A 23,827-nucleotide genomic window follows, 5' to 3' on the forward strand; every position below is an offset into this window, starting at 1 on the left:
CGGTTTTAAAATGGGTTGGGAGCTCTCTAATCCGAGGGAGCAACATATCGGGATGTGGCTTACCAGGTTTGTGGTGCTGATCTAGAGCAACATCAACCGAAAAGAGGACTCGTGATGAACGACAACAGCGGCGGAAGGAAGAACAACAGCAGCGAGAGGAAGAACACCGGCCCAGGAACATCAATTGGGGTCGATGCTGAATGATTGGGTCAGGTGTTAAACCTCAGGGGTAAAGATTTCATTTTACCTTCTCCAATCTGAAAAAAAAAATCAAATATCCAAAAAACTGTAACAAAGTCGACGGACTGGTAAATTTCTAAACAGAAATATCTTTTAATGGTATTAAAATGTACTGCATCAGTTCAGTAATGGATTTCTAAAACTAGCACCTTTCCGTGTCACAGAACCAATTTTGCACATGAAAAAATAGAATCCAAAATTCTTCCCCATTCCGTGTTCCCTAACCCTTTCTCCTCTCCCTCTCCCTCTCGTACCAGTACCACCCTCGGCCTTATTCGCTTATGCGATAACGCCCGGCATCCGGAGTTCTCGCCGGCCCCCGCTCCCGCCAGTGGCGGGTGGCGCCCATCGGGTAATATCGCCCCCTCCCCTCCTCTCGTAAAATTGTCTCCTTTTCTGCTTCCTGGTTCCGGATCGGACTCCTCCGGCGGCCTTCATCCAAGCAACCATCCACCCCGTGCCTGCATCTGGCCGCAGCCGCTCCGATAGAGCGGCATCATTGCCGCTCCCTATTCTCATCTCTGCCGTCGCCGCCATCGGCGCCGGGACCACCCGCCAGATACGCCTGTGCAACTGTCCTTATCGACAGCTCCGCCGCCTCGACGCCCTCTCCGCCCATCTTCCACTACCTCACTTTACGCTTTGCCCCCACCGCCGCTGGCGCCTTGTCGCCTAATCCGCCGGATCATCGCCGGTCGCCCCTGCCACCACCTGCGGCCGGGGCCGCCAGAGTTGCTGATGCGGATGCCTCTATTTATCCTCACCCGCCGCCGCAATCGCAAGCCCAGGCCATCGGATGAGCGCGCCACCGCCGCTATCCGCCCAATTCACCGCTCCCGCCTAAGCTCTGCCATTGCTAGGAAGAGTTTGTCCCAGCGCGGCCGGTTGCGTGCGTCCTGCGATGACGACCGCCTCAGCGCCCTCACCGACGATCTGCTGCTCCTCATCTTGCAGCGCCTCGATACCCGCAGCGCTCTCACCACCACGGCCCTCTCCAAGCGCTGGGCCAGCCTACCGCGTGGGCTTGACGCCCTCAATTTCAGGGTCAGTGACATTCTCCCGCCCCGCTACCACCGGTGCATCCGACTCCACAGGGAAGCATCTATTCATGCTTATGGCTTCATGGCCGATTTCAAGGTGCTCTGTGCCAGCATTCGGCGGTACGAGCGCCGTGCCATGCGCGCCATGGCTGCGTCCATCAACAACTTCCTGGACGCGGATGACGATCATGATCATGACGGCCGAAGTCCCCGGAGTGTCCGTACGTTGAGGCTCGAGTTCTTTGCTACCCAGTGCTCCAGCTGCATCAGCCACTTGACAGCCAAGGCTGTTGATGCCTGGGGGGTCGAAGATCTTGAGGTTTCAGCTAAGGGTACATTCTGGCGGCAGGATGCCCACAGTTTTCCCCACCATGGTCTCTGCAACGATCCGCACAAGTCTCGTCTGAGAAGCCTGAAGCTGGCAGCCTGTTATATTCCGCCATTGCAGGGCTTCCACGCGCTCACCACTCTGGTGTTGCAAGATTTGCCAAAATTGACTCCAACAGCAGCCTATGAGGCTATTTTCACCTTGTGCCCACAGCTACACGCACTGCACCTCAAGTCCTGCAATTTCAACCAAGGTGTCGTGGCTGTCTGTGCCCCCAGATCAGAGATCAAGCAGCTTATCGTGGAGCATTGCTCATGTGGAGAGATCAAGCTGTACACTCTCCCAATGCTTGAGAGCATGGCTGTTGTGGACACTAGAGTGATTTACAAGCTTAGCTCCTTCCCATACCTTACGCACTTGAATATTACCAAATGCCATGGCATCATAAAAAGCCGTATGTTTCACTTTACACCTGGTTTGGACCTCAAGCTTTATCTTGGAGGCGCCCCAGGAATAACCAACCTCATTGTCCGTTTCACTGGATATGATAGATGGTTTAAGCCGTGGAGCCCCGCATTGTTGTTTCCTAAACTCAGGAGGCTTCTGATTGCCGATGTGCCTTCATCCTGGGATGTCTCTTGGCCCCGCCTCCTCATCGAGGCGGCGCCATGCCTTGAGAGCCTTCACATCCATATTAGCCCTTGGGAAGAGGAGCCTTGTGATGACATTTCGTGGCAGTCCCCTGAGTTCTGCCACAAACAGCTAAAGGAGTTGGTAATAGTTGGTTTTGATGGAACAGAAAGACAGATTTACTTTATTAACTTTGTTATTAAAGTATCAACAGCGTTGCAGCTCATTTCCTTGTACAAAAACGGACATGTTCAGGACAGGGGGCATTGGGACTGGGACATGGTGACGCAGCAATACCAGTGGGGCGATGAGGTGAAAGTCAAAATACTGAACCAGATTGCTAATAGTGATCCTTGCTCAGCAACTCCCATTCAAGTAGTTCTGGAGTAATCTGCAGCGTGTGTGAGTTGAATAAAACGCATAAGATATCTATGCATAGTTTGTGCTCCCAATTTAATTTATGTAATTTAAGTTTGTTTCAAGTAGTTCTGGAGTGATCTCCGATGTGTGTGAGTTGAATAAAATGCATAAGTTATGTATGCATAATTTGTGCTCCCAATTTAATCGATGTAATATATAAAATGGTTACTAGTCAGTTGATCCACTTATTATTTTTGTGTTGTGTAGAGCATGAACTTGTTGATCAACAACTGTATATGCTAGTCTGTTTATTCTCTTCTCTGTTCTGCTGCTTGCCTTTTGTATCATATTGGGCACAGATTGCGATCAATTCTAGTCTGTTATGTGAAGAGAAATATATGAAATTAGCAATTTTCAGTAAAACATGTCTTATTTACTTCTTTACGGAGTGTTGAAGAATGCATCAGCCACTGCAGTGTCTGTAAAATAATTTGTGTTGTACTAGTTAGAGCTGTAACAGCAATGTTTCAATATGATCAGTGAAGATCTTCAGTCTTCAGCTCAGCACATTAATACCAAACCGGCTTAAAGTATGAGTTGACAGCAACACAATAAATTTGGCAGGATCACCATCTATGCTGTTTGGTTTCTAACTTTCTATTCAGTCTCCATAATTTTCAATCAGGTGCCTGTTGTCACCCGCGAAAAATGAACTGCGATGTGTACATTATCAGAAGGATTTCCCTATCTCTACATGATGTACTGTTCAATACTGTATCTACCATTTGTTTGCCCTTTTAAGACTGGTACCTCGCCTGTCTGGAAGAACAAATATATGACTAAAATTGCTAAATATTCCTTTAAGAGTGCAATTCACAAGCTTCATCGTAGTCTACTATACTTATTCTGAATTAGATCTTTCGTGTTGCAGCAGATGCAATTGTTCATGATGAAGCAATGTTGTCCTTTATTTCAGGTAGATTCTAGTCTCTTTGTCTTATGCTTGTGGATAATATTAAGTTCATACCTTATCTGATTTTCAGTTTAGTATCATCCTTGCAGTTTCTTGTTATGGTTCTAGCACACAAGTTGTGCTGCATCTTTGGAATTTAGGGTCAGTTGTGGCGCGTCTTGGGGAATTCAGGCTACACAGTGATATGCCATTCCATTTATTGTTTCCTTTGTTTTGCCTTGTCCAGGTAATAGTTTCCTTATAATTTTAAGTTCTCTTTTGCCTATTTTGACACCAATATCTCCTATTATTTGTGTAATATTCAAAGTAGCAAATTTATAAATTGAGTTTCCTTGCAGGTGCTATTGCAGTATGCCACAAATAGTTATGAGTTCAGTTTGTAACATAGATTTTTCCTGCTATCAACATATACCCGTTTCAAATATAATAGCAGTTGCTCTCCTCATGTTGTAATATAGGTTTTCTAGCAACTCAGTTGCTTCATCTTGAACTAGTTGACAAGTGGGGCAGGCAATTGGGAAAGGAGGCGCTACAAAAAGGGGCAAGCAGCAGCCGAGCAGAGCATCGAACTAAGATATTTTTTGCTCTATAAGTACGATGAGGTGGTGCACTAAGATATTTTTTGCTCTAGCTTCGTCACTGATTTTATGTTTGATAGACCGTTGGAAGGCTTGTGGCACATGCATCAGGCATACCCTCAATCTAGTTTTAGTCGGTTTTCCTACGTTTGAAAATGTTTCTATGTTTGCAGTCACTAATATGTTAGCAGTGCACAACAAAGTAATCTTGTTTTGGAAGCATGCAGTCGCAAATCGACACGGTTCAGGAGTGTATTGTCAACCTCAAGCAACAGGGTTCCGGATACATTTGTCATTTTTCAGAACAAACTGAAAAAAGTAACTAGCATTTTCTCAAGAGAGCAGAACACCTATGTGCATTTTCCACACCGTTGTTTCTTTGCAATACATATAGATGTGCACACTAGCAACCGCAAGATTGACATTGTTCATTTGCAAGGCACGATGTGTGTGCTACCTGTTGGAAATGATCTTCAGATTCATTCTGGGTGGGAATCCATCATCACTGAACCATGGGGCAACATGCTTCAAGAAGTCTTATCCACAACGAGAATAGTTATCGACATGCCAGCTTGGTAAGAAGATAATCGAGTCCTCGGGAAGGTCTTTTGTAATCTATGTACACCATAGTTTTGCTGCTGAAGATCTATAGTTGCACAAATGGATTAGTCAGCAAATTTTTGTGAATTTTGGGAATTTTAGAGAGAAATGAAATATCTAATTCTAGAATTTTCGTTCACTGACATGTGAGACCTACAGAGCAGATGACGAAAAATAACCAAAATTTTGATAAAATTTCACGAATTTTGATTTTTTTTACCAGTGAACGAAAAAATTGTAAAACGAAATTGAAATCCCTGGATTAGTATATGAGAACATGGATGAACTTGCAAGGGTTTTTGTAGGATTGTGCTTGGGCTGGCCTATCTGGACTCTGGGCCGGTCCAATGTCTGATCCAGACCCAACATGACGCATGTGGAGGGAGGCAAGCCAACAGCACGACATTTCACAGCAGCGTTCGCTTCCGGCAGAGCGACGAGCTGGGACGATGCAGGCGGTCCGTCGGGAGATCAGCGGCTGGGGGTGGTCCGGTGGTGCAGTGCTGATAGGATCCGGTTCTGGTGTGCCCGACGGGTCAGGAGCGGGGGAGAAGGCATATTAGGGCCCGTTTGGCAGAGCTCCAGATTCAGCTTCTGAGCTGAATCTGGAGGAGCTCTGCCAAACGGCAGAATTTAACTTTAGCTCCCTGAGTGAATCACTTCTCCTGATTCACTGAAATGAACTAGAAGCTGAGGAGCTGAAAAAAGTAGCTTCTCCTGAGGAGCTGACCACGCTGATTCTCCTAATTCATAGAGTTTATCCTAGAGAATCATTAAGAATCACTTTCAGCCACAGAATCACTTCTTCAGAGAATTAATTCTTTTAGAGAATTTGAATCAGGAGAAGCTCTGCCAAACAGGCCCTTAAAATGCGAAGGCCTTCTTCCTGCTCCTCACCTGGCTTCCAGAGGGGAAGAAGAGGGAGGAACACGGGGCAGAGAGGCGTCCGGAATTTCCTCCGGTTCCATTTACTGCGAAACCTCTGCCTCGAATAATCCGTTCTTCTACTTGATCTGTATTTCATCCGGAGGAGAAGAGAAGCGGAGGATTTTTAGTCCGGGAGGTGAATTGGAGGGCGCAGGAACGCGCGGTATTTTCAGGTTCAGCTCTTTCCAGTTCGTTGAACTGCGGTTCCTTTGCTCTTTTCCTCGATCGTTGCTGTTACCATCGGTAATTTTGGTGTGGATTGGAGTTGCGAGGTTTGCACTCTGATGAAAAGGTTTTTTTTTCCTTCCAGTTTCTGTGAGTTCTTACTTGTGATTTGTTTGAATTGTTGATTTCTAAGGTTCTTCAGGTGATTATATGTTCTGAACGATCCAATCCTTTTCCATGCTGGGATCGGATTCTAATTGCCCTCCTCTTCCTGTTCTGGGATTCTTCTGGTTCTGTGCTTGTGGGATCCCATACGAAGCGAGGGATTATCTGGAGTTCGTTATTTGAATCCAATTCTCCCGTAGGTGCATTTCGGCGTGAGTTGCATCAGGTTGCGCTACGATTGCGCGCAACCTGAACTGCCTGACTTGGGATTCACGCGATTAAGACTTGATAAGTGACCCCTTTGTGATCGAGCGATTTACCGAATAATCTTTTGCTCCTCGTCTGCAAGTCCCGATTTTTCCCCCTGTTTCATTGGTGTTCCTCAGTTTGGTCGATTGGAGAGAGGGAGCCGGAATCAGGAGTAGTTTATGTAGGGTGCTGGTTGTGGTTTGGATCTCCTCCGTTTTCCCTGTTGGTGTTTTTCTATCATACTATCGTCAAGTCTGCACATTTCAGTTTCTTCCCCTTTTGCAAGTTGGTCTCGTACTTGCTAATTTTGTCATTTTCTTGTTCTTATGACTTTTCTCGATTTGCTGCCCCTCTGGATTGTTCCGTTCAATGTAATTGTTGAGTTTGCAAGAATGGAAAATTGGGTGCAATAAACTACAGGTGTCCAGATTATGCATTCGATTGACTGCTTGTTTTCTTCGATTCTACTCTTGAGTAAATGAGTTAAATTGAGCTGAAAATCACATTTTTATTCCAATTCGAACTTTTAACTTTTCCTGATTTGACCTGGGCTCCATCTGAAATCCAGTAGAGCTCACCCCAGCTTTCTCTTGTTGATTTGATCAGCCAGTTAAAGTTGAGCCGGATTTTAGTGGTCGAGCCGTTTTATCTCGGAGATTTGATCGGTCAGTGGAATCACTGTCCGTTACCAAAATCTTTTTGAGTAAGAATTCTATTTTGTGAAACGAGTCAAAATTAAACTCCAATTTTTCGATGTCTTGATGACTCATCCCCTTCCAATCAGTCTCCTACCCTTCAATTTCACCTTCGTTGTGTGGTTTTGCTTCCATTTCACCTTCCTCCCCTTCAATCCATGTAGAGATTTTTGGACGAGCTCAGCATTTTCGTTCAATTTACATTATCGTTACTCCAGTTTGACTGCGATTTCATCCCTCCCTCCACCCTGAAACTTCAGCTCGTCGGGAAAATGGAGAAGGAAGCGAGGAACCACTACCACACGCGGGGCTCCTCGCGCGGTGGCGCGGCGGCAGAGCGCGACCTGCTTCTGCAGTGGGGCAACCGGAAGCGCCTGCGCTGCGTCAAGGTGCAGCGCCGCGACGTCGAGGCCGCCGCCACCGCGGCCGCCGAGAAGGCGGCTGTGAGCCAGCGCCGCGCCGCCGCGGCAGCAGCTGCAGCCGCGCAGCACCACCCAACCGGCCACCCCCACCACCGCGTCCCCAGGTCTGTGCCTTTGTGCTCACCTCGAATTTTTTTTTTATTGTTTCTGTTCGTGTTGTTGTGCGCGTTGCGTGTGCTCTCTGATGTTGTCTTGGGCACGTGCCAGCGATCAGAAGAACAGAGGCTTGATCTGGTTTGGTTTTGAATTTGAATGAATGGTGGACATCAAATTAGATGATGTAGTCTGTTTTACATAGCAAAATTGCCAAATTTCTGTTGAAGGCACGCATTTTGGGTAAAGCAGCGATTGATGTTTGGTTGGTTTATTTCTAAACCAAATTATTGGGGAAGCATGATTGATATTTGGTTGGTTTATTTCTAAAACAAATTATTGGCTTATGGTGGTGATTGGTCCAACACAGCAACACTATAACCTTCTCTTCTTCCAGAAAAATGGAGTAGTCCGTGTCCCATACTGCTGAATTTGGCATGTGGAGGCCAGGGCGTTCTAGTTGTTTACCCTGTTTGAAACTTGATATACATTCTTGGGGTATGTGCTAATCTTGTTCGTTAGCTCTGATATTATTTGGTGTTTCCTTGTATCACTCAATTTGGGTCCCTGAAAGGATGAAAGAAGCTAGTACTTGCTACAGAGAGCCTGGTTTTACTACACTGAAATTAGAGGGCTGTTTGACTTATTTCCTCTCCTTATCATGCGAGGTGAGATTGTTGTCTAGATTTTAAGGACCAGCAGATTAGTAACTTTCTTCTCCTTCTTTGGTCAATCCAGCTGAATTGGCTGTATTTGAATTCATGATCTGAATTGTCAGGAGTTCTCATCAAAAGTAGAACTAATAGTTTTGTGAATACTTTGCATCAAAAATAGTTTTGTGAATACTACTTTATGTTACAATCTGATTTCTGCATCACATGACTTACCCGGCCTTTTGCTGGTACAGTAACTTATCCGTAATTTGCTTTACTGAAACTATTTGTGGAAAGAACTGTGAGGTGAGGCTGGCATCCCTCTCTCTTAAAAAAAAAGCTTATCAGCATTACATTTGATGTATTTGTAGTATCCTGCCTGGAGAGAACGAAGCATGATAGAGGTAATTGGCGCAAGTTTTTGCTTTTTATATTCTCCCGTTCCCCTAAATTGGAGGTGGATCTTGAATTTTTGCAGTCTCCTAATTTCAGTATTTAAGAATGTTTTGAGGTTAAAAGCTGGATAGTCATCCAATTCTCAATGCGAGATGTTACCATTGAACGTTCCTCTTTCTTGCCACCAGAGTGGAAATTGTAGTAGATATTTTTATCTCATTACCCATTGCCTAATTCATGCCCTCTTTGTTGATTGATAAAACATACACAGTTGCTTATATACTATACTCAATGAATCATATTTTAAGAACTATATCTTGTAATTTGTTGATTGATAAAACATACACAGTGATGTTCAACGTGTGTTCCTGTTTTCTGCTTGGCCTTCCTTATGACCTATGAGCAACAAGATGGTTTTTATTGAATAGATTCAAACTGACATTCTTCACTGTTTATAATATACATTGTTACTGAATTTGTAGGAACTCGGAGGAGCTTTCAGTCATGAAGTTGCCAGCACAGCAACAACAGAACGGGATTCGCACAGTTGCCTCACCAGACAGGGAGCGCCCTGGTCGAGGTAACAACAACAATAATGGAGCTCCACCGACATTTCCAGATGACAATAAGGGCTCTTCATCAGGAAGTGAGGGGACAATTTGGCCGAATTTCGCAATCACCCTGACAAACAGAGAGAAGGAAGAGGATTTCTGGGTGTTCAAAGGATCCAAGCTGCCCCAACGGCCCAAGAAAAGGGCCAAAGTCATCCAGAGAACCGTCAATGTATGACCCTTTCCCTATAACATTTCGTTCTTATATTTTTTTTTTTTTTCATTTAACTGAAGGTACTCAATTCATTGAGTTCATGAAGTTTCTTGTGCATAGGATTCTGTTACAGGTCCTTGGTACAGATAACAAATGAATATACCTTGCTTGACGCAGAGAGATTCCAAACTCAAATTTTGAAAATACAGTAGACAGCAGTTATCTTCTCCGAACTTTAGGGCTAGCCTTGGAATGCAAGGATTTACCAGTGCTGTGAATAGATTGGATATTCACTTTTATAGATACAGCCATACAGGACATCAGATCACATGGACCATAGGACCACCTCTGTGCACGCTGCCTGCCTTGTCCCTTAACCATAGGAGGCGTGCAAATAAAATATTAAGATTCGGTCTACAGCATCGATAAAATACCTGGAGATTCAAATTTCTTGCCAAGACACGTCCATAATAATACAGCATGCTTCTGTCTGAAGCAAATACGTTTGTTATATGAAAAAAAATAGTAGACATCAATAGTTTTCTTAGCCTTCACTCCAAGCATGCTTGGACAATTAGAGATGGAATTTAACTGAGATGGCAAAACAGCTCTTGACCAATAGCCATCACATATTAGCTAATTGACACAACGATTATAACGTTGTCTCATGACATCAAGAATAGCAAATTAGTTTGGCTGTTTCAAATAAGAATGCTGGTAGTATGGACCAGCAGTGCAACACATCAAGCATTGAGAAGTCACCATCCTGCAATTCTTGCCTAAAGTTTGTTCATGTTTCGCAGTTTGTATGCCCAGGAACGTGGCTATGTGACTTGACTCTTGAAAGATATGAAGTCCGAGAGAAGAAGAAGGTTTCCAAGAAGGTGGGACTAGCATGTCGATATCAATTTCCGTCCTGTAGTTCGAGCTACAAATCCTAGATCATGCGCTTCTAACGATTCCTGAACCTAACATTTTAATTGATTTTGCAGCGCCCCAGGGGATTGAAAGCTATGCATGACATGGACAGTGACTCGGAATAAAAAGATCGCTGAACATGAGAAGCTGAATATAAGAAAGAAGGCCAGCACAGATCCAATAGATGAAGATCGGCGGTAAAGTGTTCTTATGGAATGATTGGTTGGCTCGCCACTTCTCGCACTATCTTCTGAAAATCAATTTCTTCCAAAAGAACTTATGGAGATCGAGGATGACAGAAATGTCGGAAGCTGCACAGAAGAACACGGAGGGGCTGCAGGAGCAGGAAATTTTCAAGCCTGCTTTTGTTATTGTGAACATTCGCTGCTACCCTGTAAAGAAGCAATGCATTTTTGCAACCCCTCATGCTAATACCGCTCGAGTACATTTTGCATTGTCAAATGTCAAAGTAATCCCGAAGCCAGTCCAGGTGGATGTGTAGTATGCACGGTGTCTGACAATAACACTTCATATTATTATTATTAGAAAAAAATCTATATTACCTCTCATAACTATTGCTCGAGTCTGTTTGTCCCCTATCCATACTTCGAATCGTAAAACCAGATATCTCTCTTCCTATAACTATTCAAACCGGTAATTTATCTCTTTAACTGGTTTTGATGGTGGTTTTGTCCTATGTGACGACAACTCAGCCTGCCATGTTGGCGGTGTTTCGCTGATGTGGCATCAAAAATTAAAAAAAAACATAAAAATCACAAAAAATGATAAAAATACTAGAGACAATTCTAAAACCCTATGTGAAAAATTCAAAAATAATATCTTTTGCATCATATTTTATGGAGAGGAAGCTTGTAAAAAAAGAAAAGGCATGCTTTAAAGAAAAAAAGAAAAAGCATACTTTAAAGAATTCTTTAAAGCGTGTTTTTTCTTTTCTTTTTACAAACTTCCTCTCTATGAAATATGATGCAAAGGATATTATTTTTTTTTCACAGAAAGTCTTAGAATTGTCTCTAGTGTTTTTAGAAATTTTTGTGATTTTTATGATTTTTTTTTGAATTTTTTATGTCATGTCAGCGAAACGGCTAAAATACAAAAATAGACAACATACGCTAGCGTATTTGCGAAAATAGACAACATATCGGCGTATTTGTAAATCTAGCACCGGTATTCGGCACTTTAAAATCCGAAAACTCAATTTCGGTACCTCAAACTCCGAAAATACGTCGGACCCACTGATTTCGACAACTGAAGTACCGAATATGGTACTGTTCACCGTATTCAGTACCTCAAATACCGAAAACACGCTGTATTCGGCAACTGAGGTGCCGAAAAAGCCGTATTCGACACCTCAGTTGCCGAATACGGCTTCTACCGTGCAGCGAGAAGCTAGCAAGCTACAGTAGAACGCAGAAATGTGTTAAAAAATTCATGTTTTTTATTTAACTCATGATTTTATTTAGGAGTATAAAAATAGTCTAAAAATTCTAAACGTTTTCACGAACAAAATAGAGCTCACTAGCAATCCGTTTTAATTGGTTTGATCCAAAAAGCATGAGCCAATATTTAATTAAAATTCTCTAAATAAGCTAACTTTTATAAATTCTAGAAAATTTTAATACCTCAAATAAATTCTTAAAAATATAGAAAAAATCACTAATATTCTTCTAATGTGATGTACTAATTTATAAAAATGTTTCGAACCCTATGTTATTTGGTGAAAAAATAAGCTCCTTTATAATGATACATTTATATGCATTCTTATCATTTCATGTCATATTCTCTTTTAATTCATTTCATGTGACATTATCTTTTTAATTCATTTTATTTCATGTACTAATATTTTATTATTTCAAGCTCACCCAGCACATTTGACGATGAGATGTGCTAATATCCCCTCTGTTTGACATCCTCATTTATATGCATTCTTATCATTTCATGTGATATTCTCTTTTTAATTCAATTTAAATAAAAATAAACATATACATTCTCTTTTAATTCATTTCATGTGATATTCTCTTTTATCATTTCAAGCTCACCCAGCACATTTGACGATGAGATGTGCTAATATTCTTCTCATGTGATGCAGTCAACATGAACATATTGAGATTGATTTTTCATGCACATTTGTTGTCTGCACTAAGGAAGCAAAATATTCCCAACCAAACATTGTCACTCCTCGGTAGATCGAAACACCTTCGCAAGTGCGCAACATACTCTTGCCTTGTCATGCTTTTCATCTCCTCAGCCGTATATCTTCACACCACTCCAGCCATGACAACAAGGGCGGTCATCCTCCACAAAAGAGAATATCACATGAAATGAATTAAAAGAGAATGTATGTGTTTATTTTTATTCAAATTGAATTAAAAGAGAATATGACATGAAATGATAAGAATGCATATAAATGGATCATTATAAAGGAGTTTATTTTTTCACCAAATAACATAGGGTTCGAAACATTTTTATAAATTAGTACATCACATTAGAAGAATATTAGTGATTTTTTCTAGATTTTTAAAAATTTATTTGAGGCATTAAAAATTGCTAGAATTTATAAAAGTTAGCTTATTTAGAGAATTTTAATTAAATATTGGCTCATGCTTTTTGGATCAAACCAATTAAAACGGATTGCTAGTGACCTCTATTTTGTTCGTGAAAATGTTTAGAATTTTTAGACTATTTTTATACTCCCAAATAAAATCGTGAGTTAAATAAAAAACATGAATTTTTTAACACATTTCTGCGTTCTACTGTAGCTTGCTAGCTTCTCGCTGCATGGCAGAAGCCGTATTCGGCAACTGAGGTGCCGAATACGGCTTTCGGCACCTCAGTTGCCAAATATAGCGTATTTTTGGTATTTGAGGTGTCGAATATGGTGAACAGTACCGTATTCGGCACTTCAGTTGTCGAAATCAGTGGGCCCGACGTATTTTCGGAGTTTGAGGTACCGAAATTGAGTTTTCGGATTTTAAAGTGCCGAATACAAGTGCTAGATTTACAAATACGCCGATATGTTGTCTATTTTCGTAAATACGCTGACGTATGTTGTCTATTTTTGTATTTTTGCCCAGCGAAACACTACCAACAAGGTATGCTGAAATGTCGTCACGTGGGATAAAACCACCATAAAAAACAGTTAAGATGATAAATTGTACCGATTTGAATAGTTAGAGAAGGTGGGATAACTAGTTTTGTGGTTCAGGAGGACAAACAGACTTGAGTAATAGTTGAGGGAGGCAATATAGATTTTTTTCATTATTATTATTATTTTAGTTGGATCATGTGAGTTTCATCTCTAATCATCTTAACTTGTTTAAGACAAAGATTTTCTCTAATCATCTTAACTTGCTTGGGACAAAGATTTTGTTGTTGTTGCTGCTGCTGCTGTAAATGCTCCGTGTAAATCCAATTAGGAGCATCAGAAAATATCAACTTTAGCTGATAAGTTGACACGTGATTGTGCCTCTTCAGTAATTCAGGGTAGAAAGACTTTTTTACAGCTCATATCTTTCACTTTGAATGTGAGTAATTTTGTTTACAGTTCCATTGTTGTTGTTTTTTTGGTGAACTCTTATTGATATGTCGCATGTAGTCCTGCCCGGCCGTAAGGACCTGAGCCGGCGCCTGCAACCCGCTTCTCACTCTCCTTCCTTTCGGCAACCGCAACTTCCCCTGCTACGCATGTGCCCCCCTGCCTGCCAGTTCCAGTGCGACGCCCTGCCTGCTCGGGCCGCTGCGTACGGTGAAACCTCTCACCGTGCCACTCCGATACTCAGAAATGACGCGCCCGTCCCGCGCGTGGCGTCGTATTCTGCGCGCCTGGGCTGCTCTCTTCCTTCGGTCTGCGGCCGGCAGGGCGCGGGGGGCCGGCGCTCGCATTCGTTCGCCTGCCAAAACGAACGTGGGCGTCGGCACGAGCCGCGCCTATCTGGTATCAATCTGCCACGGCGGAGGGCGCGGCGCATGCCGATCGTGGAGCAACCGCCGCCGGCCGGGCCGGCTGGTCCGTTGCGCGTTGCGGTCGCAGTCGGACAAGCACGCGTTGCGTTGGCACATGAATTCGTTCGATGATTAGCTGCGACCAGCCGGCTTCATCGATCGAGCTTCATCAATGATTTTACGCGCGTGACGGCTTTACTGCACAGAGCAGGAGAGCTGCTTTTTTAACATGCTTTTACGCTTTGTTCCTTTTTATCTCACATAAAGTGATAAAGCCACGATTTTCTTTGCGAGTGAGATACGTAGCACCCCAAAAGGCGATACGTACATACGTGGCTTGTCGTAGCAAGAAGAACAAAGCAAGCTACGGCTTTGGACTTTGTGAAATCACAAGGAACCAGCATCTTCATCAGAAGATGAAATTCAGTCTCTCGGACGATGGTCGGAATATCATCAGACTCTGGGCAAACATCATGATGATCGCGTTGAACCAATGCTGCTACAGAAATGGTCTGAATCTCTGAACGAATAAAAACCCGTCGGGTTCGGCAGTACAAAACACAGGTCAGGAAACAAGCAAGCAAATTAAAAGACACGACATGCGACGCATGGCATGCATGTTGGCAGCAGCTTTCATCGACGAGCCATCAGGAGTAACTCAAGATGCACCGCGGGCTCGGCTCGGCTCGGCTCAGTGGCGCAGGTTGCCGAGGAGGAGCGCCACGGCCGGGCAGAGGATGGCGGCCACGAGCGACGAGGAGACGGCCGCCGCACCGGAGGTGGGGCTCGGCGCCGGGGCCTCAGCGGCGAAGGCGACGCCGGCGAAGGATGACACGGCGACAGCCGCGAGGACGACGGCGTACAAGATCTTGGAGTCCATGACGCTGTGCGCTAAGACAGATTTGCGTGCGCTGGCTTTGTGTTGTGAGTTTGTAGGGAGATGAAATAATTCGTGAGAGGCCAGAGAAGGGAGTGCGTGTTTTATAGGTGAGAGGAGTGAGGTTTTGGTCCCACGTTCAGTCTGGCCTATTTCCATCAGACAGCTCATAATTAGTGGCAGCCCCATAATTAGCTTAAAGATAGCAAACTGCTGATTGTCAATGACACACATCAGGCTGTAATTAGCAGAAAATTAGCAGCTTTCTAATATGTGTAACTGAAAATTTGGAGCTTCCTTTTAATACTACTTGGCAGCCAATGCAAGAAAAGAGCATGATGATGTCCAGCAAAGAACAGATCAGCAAAGCTTTAGGTTGCGGTACAGTCTGGTGCAATGAGACCAATCCATGTATATTCATATTCCAAGGGGATATGGCTGTCGGTCTGTTTCTTTGGTTCTTGGCAAGTACTCAAATTTGAAAAGCGTAGCCTGCAATGTAAGCACTGGCTCAAGAATGTTACAGCAGGTAGACGGCAGGATGTCACAAGAGATGGGCAATTTGAGCTACCAACAGTACAAATGAGAAGTTGCGGATTAGATGCCTCATCACATCTGTGTCCATACAGATATTTACTTGAAGCCACAGGTACCATAATTACGGCCAATGTGGTGAAGCGTGTACCTCGAGTTTTAGAAAAAAATGACAGCTACCTCTTATCTGAAGTTCTAGCCATGGAATATTTTGTTCTGATAATATCTGAAGTTCAGTACTCAACCTGGTTCTACTAATTCTACGAAGATTAGCTATGTGTATTATTGGCTTCTTTTGGACTTTATGCATGCTGTCAGCTAAGATTCTCCTGTCCTGTTGGTTCGGTGGTACCCAACTAGTTCTCCATAATTAGTGACGGACGTAGGAATTTTAGGTAACAAGGATGAACTTTTACCTTAGAAATTAAAAGGACACGATGCACTTAACGTTCAATATAAGTAATTGTCAAATCACATTTAATTTCACAGGATCTACGTAAAAAAGAGCAAAAATATAGAACACGACATAAAGACAATAAATTTTACTAACAAGGACTCGCAATGTTTGAACCTCTCATTATATGCCCCCAAAACTTCAGAATCTAGCAGGTGCCTTACTATATGAATTCGGATGTTAGTCACAAATAGTGCCTACAATAAACAAGATAGCATAAGGAACCAAGCATACACTGTTACAAAATAACACATCAATACAATTTCACCCTCAATGCTCATCACAGATGACTAGATATCTAGAACTCTAGATTAGACAATTAATACTGCACTATGCCGATTGTGATTTGGGGGAAGTTACCATTCTAGCATCGGTGGGGGAGGACGGGACATTGGGCGTAGGGGATTGGACGACATCAGGCGTGAAAGTGCATCTAGCTCCTATGTGTGGTTTTGATAATTAATGACAATACCTATGGACTAACAGTGGTGTTGAGTTTGTTAGTAGGTTGTTCCATAGATGATGCATGGATGAGAGATATGCATGAGCTCTAGGTAAATGGGGAGATTGAGAATGCATCAAGATGAATGAGCTCTAAGTGATGCTCATAAGAAGAAGAAGAAGCTCAATAAGATTAGCAATAAGCTTGAAGGCTAAGTTACTTGTGGAGATCAAGTAACTAAAGGTTCTATATGAAGATTGACAATATGCGTGAAGGCTAATAAGTTACTTGTAGAGATCAAGTAACTTAAGGTATAAATGTTGTCATTTAGGTTTTATGGACTAACCCATGTACTTTGTGCTTGAGAGTGAGTTGGGGTTAGGATCCATAAAAAGGTATAAGTTGAATTGAAATCATATATGCCAAGAGTGAAGAACAAGAGTGGACTCCATATATGAAAAAGTGAATTCTTTGAAGATGTCGAATACAAAATGGTTTTCTATGGCAAGACGGTAAAGGGCAAGCAAGACTCGGCTGCGATGGACCATCCGTGTTGAAGGGCAAGCAAATGGCTTGGCGCCGAAGGACCAAGGCGGTGGTGAAGAGCGAGTGAAGGCTTTACGCCGATGGACCGTGCGAGGCCATGTGAAGCTATGGATGATTCACATCAATCATATGAAAAATCAAGAAGAGATGGAGTGAAGAATATATGGAAGTTGGCAACCCTCAAGGTTTGAAAGAAAAAGAAGCGGTACTTGAAAGTTTTCAAATGCTCAAAGTGGTTCAAACGAGTTTTATCTTTGAATTTGAGTATAGGTATGCCGCACTATTAAGAGGGATGCAACGTGAGCTAATTGTCGTGTCTCAGTGCTCAAGAGTTCCCAACCAAACCCAAAGTGAGAGTTTGTTGTTAAGAGTCCGGAGCGGAAAGTGCGGAAGTGTCCAAAATAGGTTTTGGAGTGTTCCTAATTTGATCCTATGTCTTTTAGGTCATGAATTCAGTTGGGATGTGTAGCCCTCTGAATAAGCTTTCCATAGAGTCCAAAATCGTCGAAATCGGACTCCAGGATCAAAAGTTATCGCCGTTTTTCGGAGGTCAGCTGTGCTGTACTCGGAGACTCCGGTGAAGACCGGATTCTCCGGTACCTGGAAAGGCCGGAGACTCCGGTGTAGTCCGGATACTCCGGTGAAGTCCGGATACTCCAGTACCTGGAGTGCCCGGAGACTCCGGGAAGTCTCCGGGGCTGTTTTCTGGGTTAAGTGTCGACCGGAGACTCCGGTGTAGGCCGGATACTCCGGTAAAAGTCCAGAAAAGAGCGTAACGGCTAGTTCTGACACATTCTATGACCGTTCTGACGCCGTATTTGGATTTAGGGCCGGATACTCCGGTGTTCACCGGATACTCCGGCCAGTTCTGTCAAAAACAGTAACGGCTAGTTGTTTGGAGTGGGCTATTTATACCTCACTCACCCCATCCTTTGGGGCTGCTGCAAGGGCACGAAAAGAACATCCTCTAGAGCCAAAAGAACTCCCTCCCACTCCATTCTAGTGTGTGATTTGAGAAGAAAAGTGAGTTGGGTTGAGAGATTGGAAGATTGAGTGCAAGTGAGCTAAATCCATTCTTGAGCACTTGAGTTCTTGACAAGAAGTTCGTCGTCGTGTTTGTTACTCTTGGAGGTGAAGCCTCCTAGGCGGCTAGGCGTCGCCGACGAGCACCCAAGGTTGTGGGTTGCCGCGGAAGTTTGTGAAGGGCTCGATTTCGCCTCCGCAAGGAAAGAGATCAAGTTAGTGGAAACCGAGCTCAAGTGTGACCGAGCTTGGAGAGGAAAGCGGTTGAAAGAGACCCGGCTCATTGGAGCTTCCTCAACGGAGACGTAGGATTCACGGTGGTGAATCCGAACTTCGGGAAACAATTCTTTGCGTCTCCTCTCTTGTTTCCTTACTTTTATGTTCTTACTTAAATCTTTGTGCATATTGCTCGATCTACTTGTTTGTGTGTATTTGAGTGTAGGTTCTTCGTGAATCTACTTGGAATCATCTCCGGGAACACACGACATCACTTGGTTTGAGCTAGAACTCTTTACTTATTTATTTCATTCAGTTTCGGGCTCAGTTCTGTACAGAACCCGGAGAATCCGGCCTTTACCGGAGTTTCCGGACCTGTACACACCGGAGTATCCGGACTACACCGGAGTCTCCGGTGAACAGTAATTTCAGGCATATAAACAGTGTTTTCAGCCTTTTTCAATTTAAGTTTTATTGCATATCTCTTGCTAGAATTGAGTAATTTTTGTCACCTTAGGATTGTAATTTCCACACTTCTTTAGGGTGATTGTGCACTAGTTGAGCCTAGCATATTTAGGTTTTTCTCTTGTAAAAAACTCGTTAGTTTATATTCCGCTGCAAGTTTAGGCCAACGGTAGAAAGGGTTGAATTTTTGTAAAAACGCCTATTCACCCTCCCCCTCTAGGCGACATCATTGTCCTTTCAAGGCGGCGCAGTGTCTGAGCTCCTCTCCATCGCTGTCAGGAAATTGATGGCCTAATGTCACGCCAACAACACCTGCTCGGGGGCTTGGGCAGACGGGATCACGACCTCAAGGGAGAACGGTGTCGCGGACGCAGGATGCCGGACGAGCTCGGCCACTCTAGGATCATGCTGTCGGTACATCAAGTGGGCTAGCCACCAGCGGACCGCGGATGGACGATGGCATGCCGTGTCATGCTGTCGCCACCACCTGCTGACTGTTGTCCTACTCGGTCTCGGGAGCATGCTGCACGTGGACCGCTCAGGAGTCGGCAAGTAAATCAGGTCTTGCCTTGGGAGCACACTGCAGCGCGGACCACTCGGGAAGCAAAAAGCTGGACGTTTAGACTGGGCAACTCATGCTCATAAGGGGCAGGCTGGGCCTGGCAGTGGACATGATACTCTAGGTTCAGCCCAGAGACCCGGGGACCCACCCCTAGGGTGGGTCCGCCCCTGTCCATAATGATTATTGGACACATTAGAAATATGTGTAAGTTTATTGACTGAATCCAGATGAACATGGTTGCACTTTACCAGAGTTTTTGGCAATAAATTGAATGGTTTTGCTATGATAAAAAAAAGAGCAATTTTTTGAACCAGTAAGGCTCAAACCAGGGCAATTCAATTATTCTCTCTTACAAATGATGCTGTCTGCCAAATGGCATCATATTCTCCAGTTTCACAATTATCTATCAGAGAACCCATACCTTCACCTTTCCTCTTTGTCCCCACATAACATGTCATGGCATGACCAAATGTTTGGAATCACCATCTGATGTAAAAGTACAAAAACCTTGTGAACTTGGAGTTTAAAGGAGCAGTGTAAATGTTATTGTCGGAGGATTAACTCCAGTCGCAGGGATCCCGAGAGACCCCTTTTTAGAGATTCGGCCGGAGGGATGATCCTGAATACGTTCGTCGGAGAAATAAATGGGAATGAATGCAACGGCCGGTGGTGGGGGTATTGACCTAGTGCATGAAGAAGTAAATGCACCGGAATTTAGACAGGTTCGGACCGCACGGGGGCGTAATACCCTACTCCTGTATGGATACTATAACTGTCCTGAGGAAGTCCCTCAAGGATGTTGCTGGTTACAAGAATATTGGTCTATCTAAGAGCTTGGAGCTCCTTGTTCTTCAGCTGGGACTCGGCTCAGCCTTCCTCACAGTGTTTCTCTTGCGCTGTGTTCTTCGTGTCTGCTCTTGGTCTCTGTTTTGCTATTCTTCGTCTCTTCTTTTTTTCCTTTCGCCTCGGTCCCCCCTTTTACTTGTGTTTCGCCGGCTGCTTTAAGTATCCACCGGCTGCGACATGCCACGAACCGAAGGAGGGGGTTCGAGTTCCGAGACGCCATAAATGGAAAGGGCGTCATCATTTCCTCTGGACGAAGTGACCGGGGGTGAAAAATATGTCGCACGCCCGGTAATCCGTCACCATAAATGCCCTGGCAACGGGCGCCGTGGAGAGGGCCCACCGGGCAGCTGCAGAGCAACCGGCGTGCCCGCCCTGTCTTGTTCTCCTGCCACAGCAGCGCGGCAGAAGGAACGCCTTGGTCCTTACGACGTTATCCTGAGACAAGCCGGATGGCACGGGACGGGATCTGTGCAATTAATAGCCCCACGTCTCTCTGCCAAAACATGGCAGGAACTGACGCTGAGCGCGGCGGGAGCAGTTGGAGGCGACAGGCCACGCACGCTCATTAAATGCGGCCTCGGGCCTTTGACTGGTTGACACCTCATCGGCGGGCCCCTCGGGGGTCTTTCTGGGTCATCGGGGTACCGAGTGCTCGGGGGTACTGTTCACATCCCCGAGCACTCTCTCCCAAGAATGCATTTTCTTGTCCTCGGGGTGCCGAGTGCTCGGGGGTACTGTTCACCTCCCCGAGCACTCTCTCCCGAGCACTTTTGTACGGACCCTCGGGGAACCGAGTGGTCGGGGGCTGCCGCATGCAGCCCCGAGCACTCTTGTACGGATCCTCGGGGAACCAAGTGCTCGGGGGCCGCCGCACGCAGCCCCGAGCACTCTCTCCCGGAACTTAGCTCTTCTGATCGTCGGGGGACTAGGGCGCTCGGGGGTGACCGGACACCTCCCTGAGGATTTTCTTCCCGGTACTTGGATTCCGTGGATCATCGGGGAACTGGGGTGCTCGGGGGCCACCGACTGTGGCCCGGAGCACCTTCTCCCGGAACTTGACCTTTTCTCATCCTACAGGAGAGACCTCGCGGGATGGCGCCATATGGCCCGGATGGCTGGCCTGGCCTCGGGATTCGGGGACCCCCGGTTTCTGATACACCGACAGTTGCACATCCTTTTTTCTTAGGGTATTTCTCCTTCTCAGATGACTGATATTTTGCTTATGTCTCAGTCACATTTGTGACTGTAAAAAGTCATCCCCGCAATCGTAAAATCTTATTGCTTTTACGGTCAAAGACCTTTCAACTGACTTGTGACCATAAAAGCTACATCGGTTTTACAGTTTTTTTTAGATAATGGAATAAAAAATATCACAGTTGTTACATCCGGAGATGTATGAAACTGATAATTATTACATTTTTTTTGCTACGATGTAGACTCCATCTACCACGTAGCCATAGTTCACTAACTAAGGAATTGAAATTTAACAAATAGACAATGTTCATCATCAAACACATATTCTATTGCTAAACTTCTACACATACTTGATGAATATGTCCATGATAGCTGTCTCCAGAAGACGGCATGCAACATGCATTGTGCCTCACTCCTCCTCTTTCTGCAGCAGAGACTAGTGTCTTATCCAGTGTGTAGCCTTGAAAATAATCTGCACGGAAGAGCTAGTTTTCGCTTTATTAAAAAACACATCATTTCGGTTTAGCCAAAGTGCCCAACAAATAGCACTTGTCCTAACCAAAATTTGTTTTTTGAGCTTTATTCCTATTCCATTTATCCCTGATCCAAACATATTTGATATGCTAAGAGGAGGTTGTAAGCCAAAAGTGATTTGTAAAGCTCTCTAAATAAACTTAGCAAAATTGTAATATGTTGAATAGTTTCATTACTACTTAAAAAATAACACTTCACATTGCCTTTATAGTTTCATTTGACTAAGTTATCTTTAGTAAGGACAACTTATTTATACAAAAACCACATGAATATCTTTATTTTTAGGGGAAGTTTCAATTTCACACATATCAGTTATGATCTATGATATTAAAAATATATCACAGCCCTATACATTGATTGAACAGAAAATTGACCGTTCTGACCTAAAGATCATCTAAATGTATTGGTTTTATGGTTATGGGGTGGTGTTTACGGACACAGCTCCATGATCGTAAAAATAATAGGATTTTACAGTTACGGGGATAGGTTTTTACATTCAAAATATGATTGAGACATGCAAAATCTCCGGCGACTAGGAACTAACAAATCTGTTTTTCTTGAGGGTAACTTCATAAACAGTTTCTCAAATTGAACTGTAAACTACCCATAACATTTTTCAAAAGGAATAAACTACCCATAATTTCAATTTTCTTCTAAGAGACTTCTCGTTGAAGAACAGCACGCTCATGTACAATATGCTAAGCTTTCTGGAAAGTAGTATTCTATCCTTACAGCATCTAGTTCTGATCCCCAGTTATCCCTCATCTTGCTGCAACTATAAAGTTTTAAGAGCAACATTTTTTGTTTGTTCTGCCATTTTTGTTCGTTAGTTGTGTTTATCTATAAGATTATAAGCATACGTGTTCTTGAAGAACCTTTAGCTGCCCATCTTGCCACTTGGTGTAGTCTTGCAATTCTCTGGAAGCAAGCATGGTACACAATGGATCTTGCTAATATTTTATTCAGTTCTTTTCACGTCTGAATTTCTTCTGCGAATGGATCTCTTAAGTTCCATACCTTTAATGGACATTTCTTGACTGCGCACATTTTTCAGCAGCAACAACCTCAGAAGAAGATGGTTGTGTCGAAGAAGCTCATGAAGGTTGGCCCATGGGGCGGCGCAGGAGGACACCGGCCCGTGGGACGACGGCGGCCACTCCGGGATCCGCACCATCACCATGTCCTACGACCGGTGCATCGACTCGATCAGTGTAGAGTATGACAGGGACGGCCTGGTCGTTCCCGGTGAGCGACACGGTGGAGCCGGCAGCAATCACACGACTCAGGCACGTACAACATCTGTAACTGTCAGTCACTCAGTCACATTCACATGTGATAGTTCACTTGACGAGATCGTGTGATGGCACTGCTGAGTTTTCTTGGCTGAATTGTGTGCGCGTACACAGGTCAAGCTGAGCTTCCCGGACGAGTTCCTGACCACCGTGAGCGGGCACTACTCAGTACTCCCCCATCGAGAACGGCGGCTCGCCGGTGATCCGTTCGCTGGCGTTCAGAACCAACCAGAGGGCGTACGGGCCGTTCGGCGTCGCGGAGGGCACACCGTTCACGTTCCCGATGGACGGAGGGGTCATCGTCGGGTTCTGCGGGACGAGCGGCTGGCAGCTCGACGCCGTCGGCCTCTACGTCGCGCCGCTGCGCCCCGAGACGATGTACGACAAGGTGAAGAAGCTCGGGCTCACGGCTTACCGGGCAGTCATGCACCGGATCGGGCCTCAGCAACAGGAGCAGCAGCATGAGCAGGTGAAACAGCAGAACGGCAATGCTCAGATAACTCACAAGACATAATGTTTGCTACTGCTCAGAAAGCCAAGCAAATAAAAAAACGGCCAAGCAAGGCTATTTCCTATGTGTTCAGCGAGTGATGAATCTAGTGTACCTGAAGTACCTAATATAACAGTTCAAGCAGAGTTACTGCTAGTACATTGTATGATGATTTGGAGTGACCACTTGAGCTGT

General features: G+C 44.4%; 2 protein-coding genes and 1 pseudogene across 3 annotated transcripts; all 3 read left to right on the forward strand.

The window, feature by feature from the left end:
- Positions 1 to 440: 440 nt before the first annotated feature.
- On the forward strand, positions 441 to 2,920 carry LOC133885367 (uncharacterized). Its single transcript, XM_062325072.1, has one exon. It carries the CDS (start codon positions 979 to 981, stop codon positions 2,626 to 2,628), a length of 1,650 nt encoding a protein of 549 aa, XP_062181056.1. The 5' UTR covers positions 441 to 978; the 3' UTR covers positions 2,629 to 2,920.
- Positions 2,921 to 5,619: 2,699 nt separating this feature from the next.
- LOC133885110 (uncharacterized) lies at positions 5,620 to 10,763 on the forward strand. 2 transcript variants are annotated; one of them, XM_062324757.1, is made up of 5 exons: positions 5,620 to 5,849; positions 7,211 to 7,476; positions 8,997 to 9,297; positions 10,083 to 10,163; positions 10,272 to 10,763. In XM_062324757.1, the coding sequence occupies exons 2-5, from the start codon at positions 7,223 to 7,225 to the stop codon at positions 10,320 to 10,322; spliced, it is 687 nt and encodes a 228-aa protein (XP_062180741.1). In that variant the 5' UTR covers positions 5,620 to 5,849; positions 7,211 to 7,222; the 3' UTR covers positions 10,323 to 10,763. The 2 variants fall into 2 exon arrangements, with proteins under 2 accessions (XP_062180741.1, XP_062180742.1); XM_062324758.1 differs by lacking the exon at positions 5,620 to 5,849 and adding an exon at positions 5,937 to 6,477.
- An 8,326-nt stretch (positions 10,764 to 19,089) lies between these two features.
- LOC133884167 (jacalin-related lectin 19-like) lies at positions 19,090 to 23,810 on the forward strand (annotated as a pseudogene).
- Positions 23,811 to 23,827: the final 17 nt, after the last annotated feature.

This window comes from Phragmites australis, chromosome 11 (assembly GCF_958298935.1).
Source record: "Phragmites australis chromosome 11, lpPhrAust1.1, whole genome shotgun sequence".
Lineage (NCBI taxonomy): Eukaryota > Viridiplantae > Streptophyta > Magnoliopsida > Poales > Poaceae > Phragmites > Phragmites australis.